Source organism: Dunckerocampus dactyliophorus, chromosome 21, assembly GCF_027744805.1.
Source record: "Dunckerocampus dactyliophorus isolate RoL2022-P2 chromosome 21, RoL_Ddac_1.1, whole genome shotgun sequence".
Lineage (NCBI taxonomy): Eukaryota > Metazoa > Chordata > Actinopteri > Syngnathiformes > Syngnathidae > Dunckerocampus > Dunckerocampus dactyliophorus.
Window position 1 is genome coordinate 104,977 of NC_072839.1, and position 21,425 is coordinate 126,401.

A 21,425-nucleotide genomic window follows, 5' to 3' on the forward strand; every position below is an offset into this window, starting at 1 on the left:
TGCTACAAGAAGATCTACAATTGGACACTTTTTACTTTACAGATCACAAACAATTGGATATGGAAAAAGATATTGATCCAGACTCAAATTTTTTCTCTCACATTACAAACGACTGCCGTTATTATATGGAGGAGCAATACAGCAACAGCTTCATCAACGACGACAAGTTATCCATCATCCACATAAACAGCAGAAGCTTGAACGCAAACTTTACTAATATTAAACAATATTTGAATCAATTCAAAGAACCTTTCAAAGTAATAGCAATCTCAGAAACTTGGATCAATGCTAACAAAGGAATGGACTTCGAGCTGGAAGGATATGAAATGACGTGTGCAAACAGGAACAATGCAAATGGAGGAGGTGTGGCCGTATACGTGGACAAACATCTGCACTACAAAATGGTAAAGAATATGTCATTTGTCATTGATAACATTTTAGAATGTGTAACGATCAAAATCTGTAAAGAAAAAAGCAAAAATGTGTTAATAAGTTGTGTGTACAGAACTCCAAAGTCAAAGATTGGAATATTTGAGGATTGGATTAAGACAACGTTTACAGACAGGTCAAAAAACTATTTTCATATGTGGAGACTTCAATATTGACCTTTTGAACTCACACAAGTGCAAGGAAATAGACGACTTCACAGATACAATGTATAGTTTGAATTTATATCCTAAAATCATTAGACCAAGCAGAATAACAGACCACTGTGCCACTCTCATCGATAATATATTCACCAATGACTTTGATAACAACACCATCGGTGGCCTGCTAATTAGTGACATCAGTGATCATCTTCCAGTGTTCACAATTTACAATGAACATTATAAGAAAAAACAGGTGGAGGCAAAAAAGACTTTTCAAAGATTGCGTACAGAGGACAGCATCCTTGCCTTCAGGAAAGGACTAGAAGAACAAAGTTGGGAGAGTATCTACAGTGCAATAGATGTGGATGAGACATATGACAGCTTCCTTGGTACTTATATGGAGCTCTACGATAAGAACTGTCCCTGGCAAGAAAAGCCCAAGAAGCAAAAGAAAAACAACCAGCCATGAATGACAAAAGGACTAAAAAACGCCTGTAAGAAGAAGAACACATTATACAGGACATTCATCATTCAACAAACTAAAGAAGCAGAACAAAAGTATAAGACTTACAAAAATAAGTTGACAACTATCTTGAGAGTGTGTAAGAGGGAATATTATAGTCATGTACTAAATAAGAACAAAAATAACATGAGAGCAACTTGGGGCATCTTAAATAGTTATTAAAGAACAACTTTAAGAAAGCAGACTATCCCCACTATTTCATGGTTGGAAACACTTTTGGAAACAATTCCAAAACAAGACACAATTGATGAAGGGAATGATATGATGAATGAAAACAGCCAAGGTGGTTCCAATTTTCAAAAAAGGAGACAAACACCAATTTACAAATTATCGGCCAGTTTCCTTGTTACCACAATTCTTTAAAATTGTGGTGAAGCTATTTAATAATAGGTTGGACAAATTTATTAATAAGAATGAATTATTGGCGAGCAGTCAATATGGTTACAGAGCCAACATTTCAACTTCTATGGCACTGATCGAAATTACGGAAGAAATCACTACTGCTATAGACAACAGAAGATGCGCAGCAGCAGTATTCATGGATCTGACAAAAGCCTTCGATACAATTAATCACACTATCTTAATTTCAAAATTAGAAAGGTATGGAAGAGGTTTAGTCTTGTTTAGTCTTTACCTAGCAAAGAGGAACCAATTTGTAAAGCTAGGAGAATATACATCTGGGAGTTTATACACCACGTGTGGAGTACCCCAGGGGTCCATACTGGGACCAAAACTGTTTAATTTGTTGATTAACGACATTTGTAAAGTAACAAACGACTTAAAATTGGTCTTATTCGCGGATGATACCACTGCTTTCTGTTCTGGTGAAAGCAAACAAGAAGTCATTAAAAAGGTCAAGGATTAAATGGTCATATTAAAATCATGGTTTGACAGGAACAGATTATCCCTGAATTTAAGTAAAACTAAAATAATGCTATTCGGTAATAGCAGAAAGGACACGTACGACCAAATACAAATTAATGGAGTGGATATTGAAAAAGTGGAAGAATATAAATTTCTTGGGGTTGTAATAGATGAAAAAATCAGTTGGAAATCTCATATTAAATATATACAACAAAAGGTGGCGAGAAATATCTCTATATTTAATAAAGCAAAATATGTTCTTGACCAAAAATCACTCCACACTCTGTACTGTTCCTTAGTATTACCATATTTAATGTATTTTGTGGAGATATGGGGAAATAATTACGAAAGCAATCTTCACTCACTCACTGTACTGCAAAAAAGATCTGTGAGGATAATTCACAATGCCAAGTACAGAGAACATACAAACCCTTTATTTTTAAAATCACAGATATTAAAATTTGCAGATTTAGTACACTTTCAAACCGCTAGAACAGGGGTCGGGAACCTTTTTGGCTAAGAGAGCCATAAAAGCCACATATTTTAAAATGTATTTCCGGGAGAGCCACATAATATTTTTAATACTAAATGCGTCTGTGTAGGCTCTCAGTCGTACAGGAGTTGTCCATCGAGGAAAAGGCTTCTTGAGACGTCATCTGTACTTCTGTGTAGAAGGTGTCGGACGTTTCGCTCCTCATCCGAAGAGCTTCGTCAGCAAACTAATAAGTGCTGGTAGCTTAGGCCTTAAATACAGTAAGAGTGGGCGGAATTGGTGTGCCAACACCCTCCTCCTATTGGTTCGTTACACTAAGCCTGGGCGGAGCAGTGGTATAATCCTATCCTGTTATTCACACCTACGATAAAAGGGAAGTGTCGCTCCCTGAATTGGGTATGAACGACTCTGATACTGGCTTGTTAGCATCTATTGTTCTGGCTCGGCCCTGCCTTCACCTCATTTGCAAGACTAAGAGCTGTGGGTTTTGGTCTCAGTAACCTGCTGAACACAGGGTCCAAATTGAACCTCAAACCACCATTCCGATTCAATGATGGGTTCTGTTGTTTGACAAAAATAGCTTCCTTTACTCCTCTTTCAAACCATCTGTTTTCTTTGGCCAAAATCTTTACCTCGCTGTCCTGAAAAGAGTGATTGGTAGCTTTCAGGTGTAGATGTACTGCTGATTGAGGACCACTAGCATTGTCCCTGCGATGTTGATAAAGCCTTTTTTGGAGCATTTGCTTAGTTTCCCCAATGTAGTGCTCTTTGCATTCCTCATCTTTACAGTGGATGGAATAGACCACATTGCTCTGTTTCTGGTTTGGAGCCTTGTCTTTAGGATGCACTAATTTTTGTCTCAGGGTATTTACTGGTTTGAAATAGGTAGGAATTTTGTGTTGCCATAAGATCCTCTGGAGTTTTTCGGAGACCCCCGCTACATAAGGGACTACCACTCCTCTCCTTTTTGCTTCTGTGGGCTTTTGGGTTTCTTTCCCTACTCTCTTCTTTTGACATTTGTTAAAAGCCCACCGTGGGTACCCACAGGTTGAGAGCGCTCTCTGGACATGTTGTGTCTCCTTTTTCTTTCCCTCAGCACTAGTTGGTATTTGTTCCGCTCTATGTTGGAGGGTCCTAATAACCCCTAGTTTATGTTGTAGTGGATGGTTGGATTCAAAAAGCAGGTATTGGTCAGTGTGTGTGGCCTTTCTAAATACTAAATGTGGGCATTTTTAAGCAAGACCTCTAAAGTCTCTAAAGTTATTCTCTTTATTAACATTGTTATACTGAAGCTATCCAATAATAAATAAAATACTTCTTACCATTAATGCGACTTCTGGTGCTGCGTGGTTTTGCACCGTACTCCGTATCTTTTTCTTTTCACCATCTTCTTTGTCAAAAGGGTCGGCTCTACAGAATTAGCTACTTCTTGACATCTCAATGATGCGCGTAGGCTACCGCATTATCCAGTCATAATCGAATTTTGGTGTCTGACCCGGAAAATATCGGAAGGACAGCTGGCACTGGCCACCCCGCATTGAGGTAGAAAATGGATGGATGGACTAAAACGCATAAGAAAGTTTTATATTTTGAGCATTATTTTTAACACTGGGATTTCTGTAATGTACTTTAAAGGTGAGCGAACAAAAAAAAAACAAAAATACATTTTTATCGTGTTAAGACATGTTTGAGAGCCAGATGCAGTCATCAAAAGAGCCACATCTGGCTCCCGAGCCATAGGTTCCCTACCCCTGCGCTAGAATAATGTATAAAGTTAATAACAACTCGTTACCCAAAAACCTAAACAAGTATTTCTCCATCAGAGAGGAGAAATATGATCTTAGAGGAAAATTAAACCTAAAACATTTATATGCGAGAACAACGCTGAAAACCCATAGCATTTCCGTGTGTGGAATTAAATTATGGAACGGATTGAGTAAAGAACTCAAACAATGTACAGAGATGAGCAAATTCAAAAAACAATACAAGCAGTTGATGTTTGCTAAATACAAGGCAGAAGAGTCTTGATTGTTCTGTCAGGTTTGTTGTTTTTTGTTTTTTTTTTGTTTATAAAAAAAAGCTTTGTTCTTTATTTATTTATTTAGTATTGTTATTATTATTCATGTATATATATAATTTTTTTTTTTTTTTTTTTTTGGGAGGGCTGTCTTACCGTTATCTATTATGTATTATCCTGACTATCACAGAAAACATGACATGGAATGCAGGAAGTGAACTACATGTACTGTACAAGATGTAGATTTGGATGGGGGGTAGGATTAAATAAGCTTTGCTTCTTCCTACTCCTTTTGGACATGTGGAACTGTGAAATAATGATAATGATTCATGAAATGTATTCCATTGTAACCTTCATGTTCAAATAAACTAAACCAAACCAAACCATAGGTGAGGGTAGGAATGTCGATTGACCGGTAAATTCAGAGCTTTGCCTTTTGGCTTAGCTCTCTCTTCACCACAACAGACCGATGTAGAGTCCGCATCACTGCAGACGCCGCACCAATTCGCCTGTCGATCTCGCGTTCCATCCTTCCCTCACTCGTGAACAAGACCCCAAGGTACCTAAATTCCTCCACTTGGGGCAGGATCTCATCCCCGACCCGGAGATGGCATTCCACACTTTTCCGGGCGAGAACCATGGACTCGGACTTGGAGGTGCTGATTCTCATCCCGGCCGCTTTACACTCGGCTGCAAACTGATCCAGTGAAAGTTGAAGATCACGGCTTGATGAAGCCAGCAGGACCACATCATTTGCAAAAAGCAGAGACTCTATCCTGCAGCCACCAAACCGGAAACCCTCAACGCCCTGGCTGCGCCTAGAAATTCTGTCCATAAAAATAATGAACAGAATTGGTGACAAAGGGCACCCCTGGCGGAGTCCAACCCTCACTGGAAACGGTTTTGACTTACTGCCGCCAATGTGAACCAAACTCTGACACCGGTTATACAGGGAACGAACAGCCTGAATTAGCTGGTCCGATACCCCATAATCCCGGAATACTCCCCACAGAATTCCTCGAGGAACACGGTCGAATGCCTTCTCCAAGTCCACAAAACACATGTAGACTGGTTGGGCAAAGTCCCATGCACCTTCAAAGACCCTGCTGAGAGTGTAGAGCTGGTCCATAGTTCCACGACCAGGACGAAAACCACACTGCTCCTCCTGAATCCGAGATTCAACTATCCGGCGGATCCTCCTCTACAGAACCCCTGAATAGACCTTACCAGGGAGGCTGAGGAGATAGTTGGAACACACCCTCCGGTCCCCCTTCTTAAAAAGGGGGACCACCACCCCGGTCTGCCAATCCAGAGGTACTGCCCCCGATGTCCACGCGATGCTGCAGAGTCGTGTCAACCAAGACATGCCTACAGCATCCATGGCCTTAAGGAACTCCGGGCGGGTCTCATCCACCCCCGGGGCCCTGTCACCGAGGAGCTTTTTGACAACCTCAGCAACCTCAGCCCCAGAGATAGGAGGGCCCACCGTGGAGTCCCCAGGCTCTACTTCCTCATCGGAAGACGTGTCGATGGGATTGAGGAGGTCTTGGAAGTATTCTTTCCACCGATCAACAACATCCCGAGTCGAGGTCAGCAGCACACCAACCCCACCATACACGGTGTTGACTGTGCACTGCTTCCCCCTCCTTAGACGCCGAATGGTGGTCCAGAATCTCTTCAAAGCCGTCCGGAAGTCATTCTCCATGGCTTCTCCCATGTCCAAGTTTTTGCCCCAGCGACTGCCAGAGCCGCAGACCGCTTGGCCTGCCGATACCTGTCAGCTGCTTCTGGACTCCCATGAGCCAAAAAGGCCCAATAGGACTCCTTCTTCATCTTGACGGCATCCCTCACCACTGGTGTCCACCAAGGGGTTCTGGGATTACTGCCACGACAGGCACCAACCACCTTACGGCCACAGCTCCGATCAGCTGCCTCGACAATAGAGGCACGGAACATGGCCCATTCAGACTCAATGTTCGCCACCTCCCTTGGAACGTGTTCGAAGCTCTCTCGGAGGTGGGAGTTGAAACTCCTTCTGACAGGGGACTCTACCAGTCGTTCCCAGCAGACCCTCACAATACGTTTAGGCCTGCCAGGTCTGTTCGGCATCCTCCCCCACCATCGGAGCCAACTTACCACCAGGTGGTGATCAGTTGACAGCTCCACCCCTCTCTTCACCCGAGTGTCCAAAATATATGGCCGCAAGTCCGATGATACGACCAGAGTCAATCATGGAAGTGCGGCCTAGGGTGTCCTGGTACCAAGTGCACATGTGGACACCCTTATGCTTGAACATTGTGTTTGTTATCAACAATCTGTGACGAGCACATTAGTCCAATAACAAAGCACAGCTCGGGTTCAGATCAGGGGGGGGCGTTCCTCCCAATCACGCCTCTCCAGGTCTCACTGTCGCTGCCAACGTGAGCGTTGAAGTCCCCCAGCAGAACAAGGGAATCGCCTGAGGGAGCACTCTCCAGTACTTCCTCTAGAGACTCCAAAAAGGGTGGGTATTCTGAACTGCTGTTTGGCGCATAAGCACAAAGAACAGTCAGGACCCGTCCCCCCACTCGAAGGCGGAGGGAAGCTACCCTCTCGTTCACCGGGTTAAACTCCCAACATGCAGGCCACAAGCCGGGGCGTAACAAGAATTGCCACCTCTGCCCGTCGCCTCTCACTGCTGGCAACGCCAGAGTGGAACAAGGTCCAACCCCTCTCAAGAGGACTGGTTCCAGAGCCCTTGATGTGTGTTGAGGTGAGTCTGACTATATCTAGCCGGAACTTCTCAACCTCATGCACCAGCTCAGGCTCTTTCCCTATCAGAGAGGTGACATTCCATGTCCCTAGAGCTAGTTTCTGTAGCTGAGGATCGGACCGTGAGCTCATTGGAGGGGGGACCCACGTCGTCTCTTCGGGTTGTGCCCAGCCGGGCCCCATGGGCGTAGGCCCGGCCACCAGACGCTCGACATCGTGCCCCTCCTCCAGGCCTGGCTCCAGAGGGGGGCCCCGGTGACCTGCGTCCGGGCAAGGGAAAACGTGGTCCAATGTTTTTTGTCATCATAGAGGTCTATTGAGCTACTCTTTGTCTGGTCCCTCACCTAGGACCTGTTTGTCGTGGGTGACCCTACCAGGGGCATAAAAACCCCTGACAACTTAGCTCCCAGGATCATCGGGACACACAAACTCCTCCGCCACGATTAGGTGGTAGCTCAGGGAGGAGCTTTGAAAATGTGAATGTGAAATACTAATCATGAATATTTACAATAGAATGTCAGAGTTTACTGGTTACATTTTGTAGGTTTTATAGAAAGAGGTAGATCATTTGGACTTGTACTGCATGCTGAGAAAGTGCGTGCACTCCTGATATACATGGATAAACTACATAAATACGTACTCATATTTAAAAAAAATATAGTAAATATATATACATTCTATATTTATAGTAGTAGGTAGATCTTTGGGACTTGGTCATTTTAAAAGTAGCTCTCAGGCTAAAAAAATGTGAGCACCCCTGCCCTAGATCAATGCTGACCCCTGCCGTCCAGAGTGTGGTACTGCTCTGACACTGACCTGTCTTAAAGGAAAAGTGCACTTTGTTTGGAATTGTGCTCATCATCCACAATCCTTATGTGAGACATGAACACGTCTTTCTCCTTTCTGTGCTTTCTAAAGATATAAAAACAGGTAAAAGAGGCAGCTCATTACTGCATGTAATGGGACACACCTATTCGGCCTAGAAAGGCTGCTATTAAAATACCTCCAGAAAGCTCCAGCTAGGTTTTATGGTTTTCTGTCCATGCTGTGAGCATGTAGTAACAGGTACATTCATGATAACATGTAATACTTACAGTATTTTGCCAATCTTTAAGCATTACCGGAACTTCCTTCCTTGCACATTTGGTTTTGGTTTGGTTTGGTTTAGTTTATTTGAACATGAAGGTTACAATGGAATACATCTCATGAATCCTTTTTTCACAGTTCCACATGTCCAAAAGGAGTAGGAAGAAGCAAAGCTTATTTAATCCTACCCCTCATCTATTCTACATCTAGTACAGTACATGTTGTTCACTTCCTGCATGCCATGTCATGTTTTCTCTGATAGTCAGAATGATACATAATAGATAACGGTAAGACCCTCTCCCCCAAAAAAATATATATATATACTGTATATACATTAATAATAATAATAAAATAAATGTTTAAAATAAATATGAATAAAGAACAAAACTTTTTTTTTTAAACAAAACAAAAAAAAATAAACCTGACAGAACATCATTGTGATAATCAAGACTCTTCTGCCTTGTATTTAGCAAACACCAACTGTTTGTATTGTTTTTTTAATTTGCTCATCTCTGTACTTTGTTTGAGTTCCTTACTCAATCCGTTCCATAATTTAATTCCACACACGGAAATGCTGTGGGTTTTCAGCATAGTTGATTTCATTGATTTCACTTAGCAATATAGAAAAGGAATGCCTACACCTATCGTTAACATTTCCAAATTCAAAATTAAAAATATACAGCAGCATTGGTGTCCATTCCAATATGTAGCCTTACCTTTTCGTAGTGTCTGAGGCGTTGTGAGCGCGATGCTGGTGTGCTGCAGGTGAGTCTGTGGTGAAACTAGTCACTAGCCGGTGTATTATGGCTAAGTGTCAATGCACCAGTAATGTAGTTCAATCTGTGTGACAATGTTAATAATAATAACAAAGTCGCTGTAGCTTGGTTATATGCACATCACATTATATGTAAATGGGGCGTTGTTGGCGCTTTTTGGAGACTTTTTCAGAAGGCTTGATAGGCGGAATAAGTGGTTCCCATACATGCAGTCATGAGCCTTCTGTTTTTTTATGTTTTTATATCTTTAGAACACAGAAACGAGAAAGAAATGTGTTCATGTTTCACATAAGGATTGTTGATGATGGGCAAAATAAAAAAAAAAAAGTGCCCTTTTCGTTTCATCTTTTCTCTTTTTTTCCTGTCAGTTCGAGAAAAGAGGAAGAGCCTTTACATCAATCATGTAAGTACAGTATATTAAAACAATTGCCTGAGTAACACTTAAAGGATCAGTTTTTTCTTAATAGCTCATGCAAAGGGGGAAAAAAGAGATTTTTTTATAATGGAACTGATTATTATTTATTTCAAAAAGTGTGCAAATAGTAATTGTTGTCTCTTCTATGTTTTTGCAAGTTCACACACATTTCGGAAAACAAGGTAAAGATGACAAAAGTATAGCACTGTCCCCTTGTGCATCCATCATTCCAACTACACAGACTCATTGTTTGCTTCAATAGACAGCATTTTTTGCCATTCTTTTAGTGGCAGGTTGTACCACCAACAGTTCCATGTCATCATTTGTCACACTTTTGGTTGGCTAATCAAAGCTCTCCAAAGCCGTTTGTTGGTCCTTTCACTTCTCTGGAATATAGAAAATATTGGATATATGGAAAATGGAGTCACCTGTTTAATTATTATTGATTTATTTTTTGTCCATCCACCTTCAGCATCATCCAGGCCCGGTGAGACGAAAGTACAGCTCGTGTTCTACCATATTCCTTGATGACAGCACTGTTAGTCAGCCCAACCTCAAATACACCATTAAATGGTAATTCCATCTGATATTTCAAGATTTCTTTCAAATGTATTGAAATACTTTTGAAGACATTTGACCTTTAAGTTAATAGTCTTTTGTTTGTGACTTTTTGCAGTGTAGCCCTTGCAATATTCTATCACATACGAAACAGGTAAAAAAAAAAAAAGTCTTTGCACGTCTTTCTGTCTTAGTTCCTTTTCAAGTTTAGTGCAAAGAATGAAATCAGTGTCACAGTTAAGAAGGCAACAGCTAAACTCTTAATTTAATATCAAAGTGCCAAGCTAGGCTAGTTCACGCATTATTGAACTAGCAACATTATTGAACATTATTTAATGCAGTTTCATGCTCTTTTTCTCTGTCATTCCAGAGAAGTTGATGGAAGAATGATGTTGGACATATTTGATGAGAAGCTGCATCCTCTCTCAGTAAGACAGTAACTGCATATATATATTCCTCACATTTGAATCAAAATTCAACCAATTTTTGTTTTCACCTAAGGGTGACTGTATGGCTACATCCAACTAACTTGTACTAAGTACAGATGTTTAAACTGGTGATCTTGGAATCTGCAGTTGTTTAGAAATGACATTTCCAACTTGCAAAAATATTGAATTTTTGTAGATCTTCACACAAGATTTTCTTGGACTTTCCCATCTAAGTATTGCTTGTTCAGTGAGTGATGTCAAAGTAATGATTTGATGCTGCCTAAGAGATTCTCCAAAACCTGCAGTCAACGGCAACAAATCACATTGGATTGGTATTCAAATAAATAATGAAGACGTTCAAGCCCATGACGAGTCTATTGAAACCACTTCAGTAGATCCCATATTTGCTTATTTCATGGCGTTATCTGCTGGGCAAAAAATGTGTTACAGCTATCGCTCCAGCAGAGGGCGATGTCTCACAAGTCAGTCCTCTACATACAGGTAGATACTTTATTAATCTCCAAGAGAAATTCACAAGATCTATGTTTTACCAAGAAGATGCTTTTACAGGAGGCGTAAGTGCACGTTTTATAAGCACAATACTGTAACCTCTATGCCTGTAATTGGTTCTTAATGTGGAAAACTGGATCTAAAATGCATGTTATAACTGAGCAGGGAATAGGGGTTGAGAGTATCAATAGGGCATTTTATAGGTGTGTTCTTTATTTGTGGTTTTTCGCCCTTCTCGGGGAGGCTTGGCTTTTTTGCTTGATTGATTGTTACTATACACTAAGGCTAGAGGAACAGCATTTGGTAAAAAAAAAACAAAAACAGCCACGTGGGTTACACCAATCACCAAGCCGCTATACCTGATGCCCTCTGCTTCATCCCTTCTTTGCAGAAGTCTGAAATTCCTCTGGACTACGACAAGCACGACCCAGAGCAGAAGCAGATTTATCGCTTTGTAAGGACGCTCTTCAGCGCTGCACAGCTCACGGCTGAGTGTGCAATTGTCACATTGGTGAGAGCACCAACTGTATGTGTGTGTGTGTGTGTGTGTGTGTGTACGTGTTTCAGGGAAATAACGATAAAAGTACACTTCACTCACTAACAGTTCTACAAAAAAGATCAGTTAGGATAATCCAGAATGCCGTTTATAGAACATTCAAACCCTTTATTCCTAAAATCACAATTATTCACTTTAGCTGATCTGGTAAACTTTCAAACAGCTAAAATGACGCATCAAGCAAACAATAACCTGCTACCCAAAACACAACACAATTATTGTCAACAAGACACGACAAAAATGACCTTTGGAAAAATTACACTTTAAATATTTATATGCCAGAACAACGCTAAAAACCTTCAGCATATCAGCATGTGGAATCTAATAATGTAACCCATAAGTAAACAACCAAACAATGCACTCAAATCATCCATTTCATTAAACACTACAAGCACTTCATGTTTACAAAGTACAAGGAACAACAATGGAGTTTCGAAACCAGATCTTCACAATCTCCTGACTGTGTGGCCAACATCCTAACCACAAGGCCACCGTGCGGCCCATTATTATTTTATATTTATTTATTTTTTTTTATGACGTGGGTTCACATCTCCGCTGGGCATTTCTGTGTGGAGTTTGCATGTTCTCCACGTGCGTGTGTGGGTTTTTTTCCGGCTACTCCGGTTTCCTCCCACATTCCAAAAACATGCATGTTAGCTTCATTGGAGACTCTAAATTGTCCATAGGTATGAATGTGAGTGTGAATGGTTGTTTGTCTATATGTGCCCTGCCATTGGCTGGCCACCAGTCCAGGGTGTACCCCGCCTGTCGCTCGAAGTCAGCTGGCATAGGCTCTGGCATGCCCCCGTCACCCTAATGAGGAGAAGCCATATAGAAAATGGATGGATGGATGACTGTTCTATAAATTATTTACAGTGACAAGAACCTTGATGTCCTATTTTACAACATATTACCTTATCATTTTCCTATGTATTTTAAACTAGGAAAGAGTACATTTGGAATACAGGAAGTGAACAACTAGGATCGATGTGAAATGACGGGAGGGGGTAGGATTAAATAAATTTGGCTTTTTCCTAGTCCTTTTTGGACGTGTGGAAGTGTGAATGATACTATGTGATGTAATCCAATGCAACTTGTACGCATGTTCCAAATAAAGTCAACATTTACCATTACCATAAATATTTTGATTTTTTTAGTCTAATGTTGTGAAACAGGGTTGATTGCATTTCTTTTGTGAAAAAGGTGTATTTGGAGAGGCTCCTGACCTACGCTGAGATTGACATTTGCCCAGCCAACTGGAAGCGTATTGTGTTAGGAGCCATCCTCCTGGCATCCAAAGTCTGGGATGATCAGGCAGTGTGGAATGTCGACTACTGCCAAATTCTCAAGGATATCACTGTGGAAGACATGTGAGTTACTCTGCAAATACTTTATACTCTTCAGTATACTGTATATTCTGGTAGTGTAGTCTGAGTTGTTGAAATATATGCGTACGGAAATTAGATAGTTCCACCAAGCAGAAAGGAAATTAAACATTTTTCTATTGACAAATGTTTGGTTTGAACGTCTGTAACAGTTGCACAGCGTGATCTATTTTGGTTGTGTAGCACTTCCTTTGTGCTGATTTTCAGAGGTGTTGAGGAGTTTGCGTTTGTGTTGTGGTGATGTGCAGTAGTGCTTTTGTATTTCTGCTGTCTTGCTTTTGCATTACGTTGATCTTCCTTCTTGGCCACCATATGCCCATTCAGGACATTTTCAATATATTCTTCATTCATAAACTATATACAGTATTTAGGCTTAGTGCATTTACCTACATCTCTTATACTTGACTAGATTTTCCATCCTCAAGTACTACTCAAAACGCTTCTAATCTAATACTCTACATTTGAGGCATTTTACTTTCATTTGAAGCATTTACTTTAACTTTGCCAATGTTGTCTTAACTGTTGTGACAAATTCCCACAAATGCATGCATAGTTTGTAAATAAAACAAACATAGCCAAAGGTGGATATTATGACACCAATGTTTACTTGTTTAGCTGCATCCATTCCCACTGTGTTAAGGTTGAAAAGGGCTTGTTGGTTGTCAACTTTCATTAGTGGTCCGATACATTGCCCATAATTTACCGTCACTTTTATTAAGAACACACACTGACCTATTCCATAGCCATCTTTATTGGAGGGAACAGTGAGTGTCTTTTCTGAGCGAGAACATGATAGAGTAGACGTGTTACCACTCTACCCTCTAACTGTGCTGTATTGGCACACTGGTCTGCACGGGTGGCTCTGTGTGCCTGTCCTTGGCCTCAGAAATCCCTCAACTATCTTCTAATGCACCTGTTTGGTTAGCTTGCCACTTTGATGAGCCAGGCATGCATGTGTGCATATAGACTACAGTATATATACTGCTCAAAAAATAAAGGGAACACTAAAATAAGACATCCCAGATCTGGATGAATTAAATATTCTTATTTGTCAATCTGTGTTGCTGTGTTGCAGTTTGATTTCACAGAAGTGTGATTGACTTGGAGATACCTTCTGTTGTTTACTTTCTGTTTGTGCTCCCTTTTATTTTTTTGACCAGTGTATATAGTCTATAGACTATACAGACCATTTATTCTTATATAGCAGTGACTGAGCATTTGACCACGGATTTCCTTGGGGGATCAATTTCCAATCCCCAAATGCTCCCAACAGATGGAGAGAACCAGATCTCACCTCAGCTTGTCTTGTAAAAGAAATACTCATGGACAAGAATAGATGGATTAAGGCCACAGTTAGAATGGTCATGGACTCTAAATTTAGCTTCTGTGTTGCTGCACGGCAGTAAACGAGTGTGGGCGGCAAACAAATGCAATGAAAAAGAGCAGGAATGTATCTAAAGGCCCTGTCACACCTTGACGATTTAGCCAGCTTACGCTAACGTATGAAAAATTTGGCCAATACGCTGGCGTACGTCGAATAAGTTATGGGTAAATTTTGTATATGTTAACAGCACACCGGCATACGTCGTAGTACGTCCAAGTCGTCCAAAAATATGGTGCATGAACCAAACTTTTTGACGTATGTCAACGTATGATTCATACGTCCCGCATCCGCGGGCAATAAGTTATGCGATCGTTGACACCTGTTCACACACGTTATTTGTAAGTTACGCACAAGTTGTAATACGTCAACATACCTTGAGACAAAACTGTATCTTCTTGGCAAGCGTTGGCTGAGAGGAGATGGAGGCTGTCGTGTTTGCATTTGCAGATAAGTTTGCAGCTTGACCAGTAGAGGACACTGTGACACTGGGAATGGAACCAACCTTTTTTTTTTTTTTTCTCTTTTCAATCCACTTTATTAATGCCTTACAAATTATACTAACAGTGCATCAAACCTAACGCTAACTTGGATAGTAACATGCTGTATCTCTCCATTCTTTTTTAATGTAAATACTCCTATGCACTTTATGTTGACGTGATCAATAATGCTTGATTAAAATGTGCATTGTTTCTCTCAGACAAAGAGCAAAAAAAATAAATAAAATAAATGTTAGTTCCATTCCCACTGTCACAGTGTCCCCTACTGGTCAATCTGCAAATTTATCTGCAAATGCAAACACGTCAGCCTCCATCTCCTTTCAGCCAACGCTTGCCAAGAAGATACAGTTTTGTCTCAAGGTATTTTGACGTATTACGACTTGTGCGTAACTTACAAATAACTTGTGTGAACATATGTCGAAAAGTTTTGTGCATGCACTAAATTTTTGGACGACTTGGATGTACTACGACGTACGCCAGCGTATTGGCCAAATTTTTCATACGTTGGCGTAAGCTGGCTAAATCGTCAAGGTGTGACAGGCATTGGGCATTGGGCATCAGTTGTGAACGGCAGCAACACGTTACGCATTCGTTGATATAAGTTGTCTATAAGTTAGAGATATGTTCTATATAAGTTACTAATACGTCATGTATACGTCAAACTCGTTATGAATACGCTATGTATACGTCTAAAATTGCAAAAAAAAACGTCGGCAGTTCAACATTTGCCATCAAAATGATCACGTCAGGCATGCGCTGGCTAAATCGTCAAGGTGTGACAGGGCCCTAACAACACAACTCAAACAACCAAAACCACAGAAAAGCAAATGGATGTTGCAGTCAGCTAAAGGTGTGTTTCCCACGTGCTTTATTACCTTGTCTAGTCACAGATCATATTTTTCCATTCAAGGAACGAGCTGGAGCGGCAGTTTCTGGAGCTGCTACAGTTCAACATCAATGTGCCGTCCAGCGTCTACGCTAAGTATTACTTTGACCTGCGTTCTCTGGCTGAGGCCAACAACCTCAGTTTTCCTCTAGAGCCTCTCAACAGGGACAAGGCGCAGAAACTGGAGGTGAGTAGTGGCTGCACTATTCTGGTCGCAAGTTTAACACACAAGACTCAGCTCTTCTCCTGCCCTGTCTCAATTGTCGCTCTCCGTTAAGTATTTTATCTGAACACTGGTGCAGACATCCTCTTGCTTGTACAGTAACTTCAGTAATGAATAAGATGTCATGTCGTTGTGGGAATATCCTGCTTTGCTTGGGTATCAGGTAACGGTGGTGTGCTTCATTGTTGGTATCTTTTGCTATAACTGCTTAAAGGTGCTCAGGTACTGAATGGGCTCCGACACTGCAAGCCACGCCCCGTAATACACACGCACTTACATTAGACATGTTTGATGTCAGTTAACAGTAGTGATTTGGCGAAATGTAGCCACTGACATTAGCCGTCATTCGATGTATAGCCCATCATAAGCTAGGTGTGGGAATCTCTGGCCACCTCACGATTCGATACGATTCAGAGACCTGCGATGCGATGATAAAACAATTATCAATGCATCTTTTTTTGTGAACAATAGTTTTTTCATGTGTAATATTTTTCTATGTATAATTTCTTTTTACTCACTGTATACTGCTAAAACAAAGCATATTTGTAGTGATCCACAGTTAAAATAAAAATGAAACAATTGGAAGGTTCCATCTACCAACATATTTCCCATTGCACAGAACCAGCAGGAGAAGCCAAGTGCATCAGTAAGCAGCATGTATAAAATGAACAAACTTCAGCATATTCCAAGTAACCAACATAAAAAATCTGCCATTACTCAGAAATAAATAATGGACTTCTGAATTCAAACTAAAATCCTGAGCATAGAATCTCTGAGAAAATAATATTTTTGCTGTATAGCAAAGGCAAAAACAGCTTTCATACAAAACATAGATTTCTGTACCAGCGGCTCTAATGCTTGCAGACGTCAGTATATTATGAAGAACCAAAACAACTAGGATGCCCTAATTCAAAATTGCAGTGTCAGTGAAGTGCACAACAAAGCACGAAAGCCCTGCTTCTCAACAACAGAATACGGCCAAAAATCCTTCACGATAAAAGTTGCCATTGACTTTGTGATTCGCTTCGCCTTTTCCGAGTTGGTTGGAAAATGAGTTATCACCTGCTCGATGGTTCTCTGGTCGGCAGCAACTTCAGCTGGCTGTTTTTCCTCCTGGTTCGGGTGGAAATGTGCTATGTGGGTTCTCATATTTGTCATGTACCCAAAATATTTGAAGCTTGTATGACAAACTTGCATATTGTCTGCCTCTTGTCCAGCTCATTTCTACCTTCAACTTACGTGAAAGCCAAAGTGCTTCCAGATGCTTGCTTTAAATCCAGCGGGTGCGGGTTGGAGTTTATGCTCAGCCATTCTGGTAGCGTCTTATGGGCGCCACACAGGGGAGACGACATGGTCTCCATGAAATTCGCGTGCGTGGGAAAGTTTGTGTTCATGCGTGTTTGTGCAGACGCTGGCTTGCAACGCGATCCCAGAAAATTGAAAATGTTCAACTTTTCATTGCTGTCGCCCAGACAAGGAACAATCAGCAGGAGTTTCATTGATCGACCAATGAGAGGAAAGGATGCTAATCAGTACGCTATGCTTGCCGTGTCAGATTTCCCAGAGCCATTTCACATTTCTAAAAAAGAATATAGAGATGTAAAAAAAAAAAAAAAAAAAAAACAGCCGCATGGGAACTCGGTGTCAGAGTAAACAGCAGGTACGTTTAAATTCATTTTCACCGAATTATGTAAGTTTATCTTCAATACTAGCAAGAACCGGTACTAGCAAGACAGAGACTCATACAATTCGCTGCGGATGTGAACACATTGCTCGTCGCCTCCCGTGTGCTTGGTTTGCTACGCGTTAGCGATGAGTTTTGCCAACCGCTGTCGTTTGTCGCCTCCCGTGTGTGGCACCCATTACACTTTGGTGCACCACCATAAACTGTCTGGGCGGCACTTCTGCTTTCTGTCTATTTGGTGCGTTTTTTTGTTCCGTCAGCATAGATTATTGACATTTATGAATCGATTAATAATTGTCAATGTGTGCATCGTGATGCATCTAAGAATCGATTATTTCCCCCACTCCTATCGTAAGCACACAATGACTCTAAATGTGGTGGCTTCTCTGAGACTTTTTTTAAAAAATTTGGTGTAATTAACATCTGTAGTTTGGAACAGCCAACTATGACATTTTGTTCTACGGTCATGTTGGTTTGTGACTTTTGGCAAAACAGCTTACAAAAGGGTGCGTGCATTTGACAAAAGGTTAAACTAATAAAACAGGCTTGTTATTGCTGCAGTCAAAAAAGATCTCCTAGTTGTCCTAGAAGGAAAATGAATTAGTGAACACTTGTGTTGACATGCTAATGTATACACATGTTCACAAACACAACCCCATGGAAATGCACATGGTAAGGAAAGACCTTATAGATGACATGACATTATTATTACATTATCATACATTAAAGAACAAAGTTAGAATTAATCGGTTTTAAGTATTTAAGTTAGGAGTTACTTTTCAATCACCCTGTTGCTCAAGACATGCAAAACTAATGACGATAAAATATATTTACTGTAAAGAAAAACATCTCAGATTTGTGTTGACAGCAAATGGTGGTCCTCGAGTTACGTAGGGGTTCCATTTCTATGATGGCTGAAGTCAGAATTTATACTTAAATGATACCAAAGTTAACACCTCCTGTAAGTCACTCGCACTGTACGCAGAACACATGAAGGACATATAAAATATGGAAATAAAAACATTAAATACATGAATGAAATAAAATAGAGATCACCTCCTTACTGTTATTCCTGGGTTGCCTTGCACACCTGAAGGGGTGTTGTAAGGGAGGGAGAGACAGGCTTATTGGGAGGAAGTCTCAATATTGAGAGTAGTGCGTAGTTATAACTGTCAATTCATAGGAGCAGATCCTTTCACCTGTTCAAAGATACCATCGTTATCCTTCATGATGGTCGCAGCATTTGAGTGGCTTGGAGCGGGCATGCAAACAATGTTGGTCAGTGTCTAATTTCACTTCACTTTTCACTTTCTTTTACTTTGAAGAGCCTACCTCATGCTTGGGAGATATAATGAAGGGAAAAATGTTGACTTAAAAGAACAAAAGTGATGTTGCCCTTCCTCAGTGTAGTGCACGACCACATGTACCACGTATCCGCAATCTTCCACCAATGGCATTTTACACTCCGCGCACATAATGACTTCTCTTTTTTTTAATCATTTATGGGGGTTCATACGTAACTGCCAAACACTGTAACCACGAAACATAACTTGAGGACTGCTTCAGTGATGTGACAGCTTGCGATTTTATTTTGGATTGCGCTGCGGGCCAACAGAAAAATGGCCCCCGTACCGGAGTTAAGGCATTGAGGTGGCTGTGCACGTTCCAACATCGGCCATTCCTTCCGCTCATTTGCCATTTTGTTTTGACTTCCAGGCTATCTCTAGGTTGTGTGATGATAAATACAAGGACCTGAAGAGGCTAGCCAAGAAGCGGTCGGTGAGTGCAGACAACCTGGCAGGCGTGCGGTGGTGTCCAGCCATCATTTCCTAATGGCAGCTGCGACGCTCAGGAGCAGACGGACCTGCCAGCTGGCCAAGGAAAGCGGCTGTCCAGTGGATATGTGGGTGGGTGTGTGTGTGTGTGTGTCTGATCAGACACACACAAACAAAAACTGACACTTTTACGAAGCAAGATCGCACACCTCTCTGGTTGTAAATAAAGGAACTGTACTACACTGAACCAGACCGAATCGGGCAGAACCAAACTGAGGTGTGTGAGCGCAACAAAATGAAGGATCGCAGATGCGAAATGGAAATACAACATGTGAGATGTCAACGTTGGAAGGGAAAACAAATTAAAGTAGCACCATTGCTACATTCCTGTCATTTTTAAACTTCCGCCTTTGTTTCTTAGCTTATTTTTAATTCCTCACGCTCTTCCATTCCCAATTCAATCATACACAACAGAGTACACATTCTGTTATTGCATATCAGCACACCATTGTTGGCTCTATATTATTTTAGCCTTATACCCGACATTCCTGCTCAGTGGGCCAAAGAAAATCAGTGTTCGAACTCTCACTGGACACTTTTGACATGATGACTGATTCAACTTGCAAGTGTCTTGTCCCCACTCAGATACCGCAGTTCACTTCAAGCAATATGCTTTGCCTCGTTGTTGTGATCAGGTATAGAAAAAGCATGCATACTTTCTCTCAGTCTGATGTGAAATGTACCAGAGGTCATGTACTTTTTTCACTGCCATTGTCCTGACCTGTGGTGCCTGTTCCAAGCGACTTCAACTACCACTGGAGAAAACCACTCACTAACAGATAACTTTTTAGCCCTGGCTACGTTTTTCTATGGTTCTTCCTGCAGCACAAGTCAAAGCTCTGCATTCAAAAGCCACTAAAACATGACAAGTTGTATGTTGTGGAGAGAGGCTGAATGAATGAAAATGTGACAATTATATAACACTGCTCACACACAGATTGTATAGCTTTTGCTAATTTGTGTCTGTATAGTGTATATACAGTGCCAATGTGCAACAACTGCTCTTGTACTGTTAGAATATTTCTATTAGTTTCTACTGTACATGAGGTGGACAGCAATTATGTGACAAATCATTTAAAGAAGTATAAAGTTTTAAAATTGGAAATGACACCCTCAAATACTTCTTTCTTGTTTTTGTTGAAGTTTTGTAACTAAGTTGCCATCTTAGTACAATTCACCAATTTAGGCTGATGTGATTTTTTTAAAATTATTTTTTAGATCTTGTCTACAAACCTTGTTATATATTTTATTTACGATACACAAAGAGACACACCAAACGGACAAAATTAAATCCGCAGGGTGAAACCAGATGCTTCACTGTGTGGGATTGTCATGAATAGTACAGTACAAAATTTAATACAACTTATACAACTTTCAATTGTGAAAAAAAGGCCCAACGTAAATAAATCCAAAATTAGTTTTCATGCTCGTTTATTAAATTTTATTGGGCACACACTGTGTCGTATATTACTTTCATTTCCTTTTTCCCCAACCCATTTCAAGTAGCATAAGTTAGCCACTTTGCTTGCTAGTTTTTGCTTTAAAATTCTTTATTTGTAACATTAGCCTTTGATCTAAAGATTCTTTAGCACAACTTATAGCAGCTTTTGATATAATATTTTTACCAAAAGTGACCTGCTTGGCACATAGCCGGAAAACCGTCATCAGTGTAGTTAGCTCACTATAGCTAGCCGCTGAAACCAACTAGGACAAAAAACCATTACAGACGTATAGACCTCATCTTTGAATGATTGGTGACTGGAAATTTGATTTGTAAACATTGAATAGACCGCACAAATTGGAAGATACAAGCAAGTAAGAAACGTCACATCGAGGGAAGACCCCACTGAAGCAGGTGTAGAAGGATGACTGCAATGCACAAATGTGTCTTTTAGAGAGAAAGTTGCTATTGTCATTTTTTGCAGATATTTGAATATCTTCAACACTGATTCTATGCATGTATT

At 40.8% G+C, this 21,425-nt stretch overlaps 1 protein-coding gene across 4 annotated transcripts in view; it reads left to right on the top strand.

The window, feature by feature from the left end:
* The window catches only part of ccny (cyclin Y), a 62,274-nt gene extending 40,901 nt beyond the window's left edge, over positions 1 to 21,373 (top strand). Inside the window, exons 3-11 of one of the 4 annotated variants that reach the window (XM_054766284.1) lie at positions 9,469 to 9,503; positions 9,674 to 9,697; positions 9,988 to 10,088; positions 10,192 to 10,227; positions 10,444 to 10,501; positions 11,403 to 11,522; positions 12,771 to 12,937; positions 15,744 to 15,906; positions 19,343 to 21,373. In XM_054766284.1, coding sequence (XP_054622259.1) covers positions 9,469 to 9,503; positions 9,674 to 9,697; positions 9,988 to 10,088; positions 10,192 to 10,227; positions 10,444 to 10,501; positions 11,403 to 11,522; positions 12,771 to 12,937; positions 15,744 to 15,906; positions 19,343 to 19,459 — 821 coding nt within the window. In that variant the 3' untranslated portion in view covers positions 19,460 to 21,373. The remainder of the gene's footprint in view (positions 1 to 9,468; positions 9,504 to 9,673; positions 9,698 to 9,987; positions 10,089 to 10,191; positions 10,228 to 10,443; positions 10,502 to 11,402; positions 11,523 to 12,770; positions 12,938 to 15,743; positions 15,907 to 19,342) is intronic. The other 3 variants (XM_054766283.1, XM_054766286.1, XM_054766285.1) reach the window with 3 other exon arrangements.
* The last annotated feature ends 52 nt before the right edge of the window (positions 21,374 to 21,425 follow it).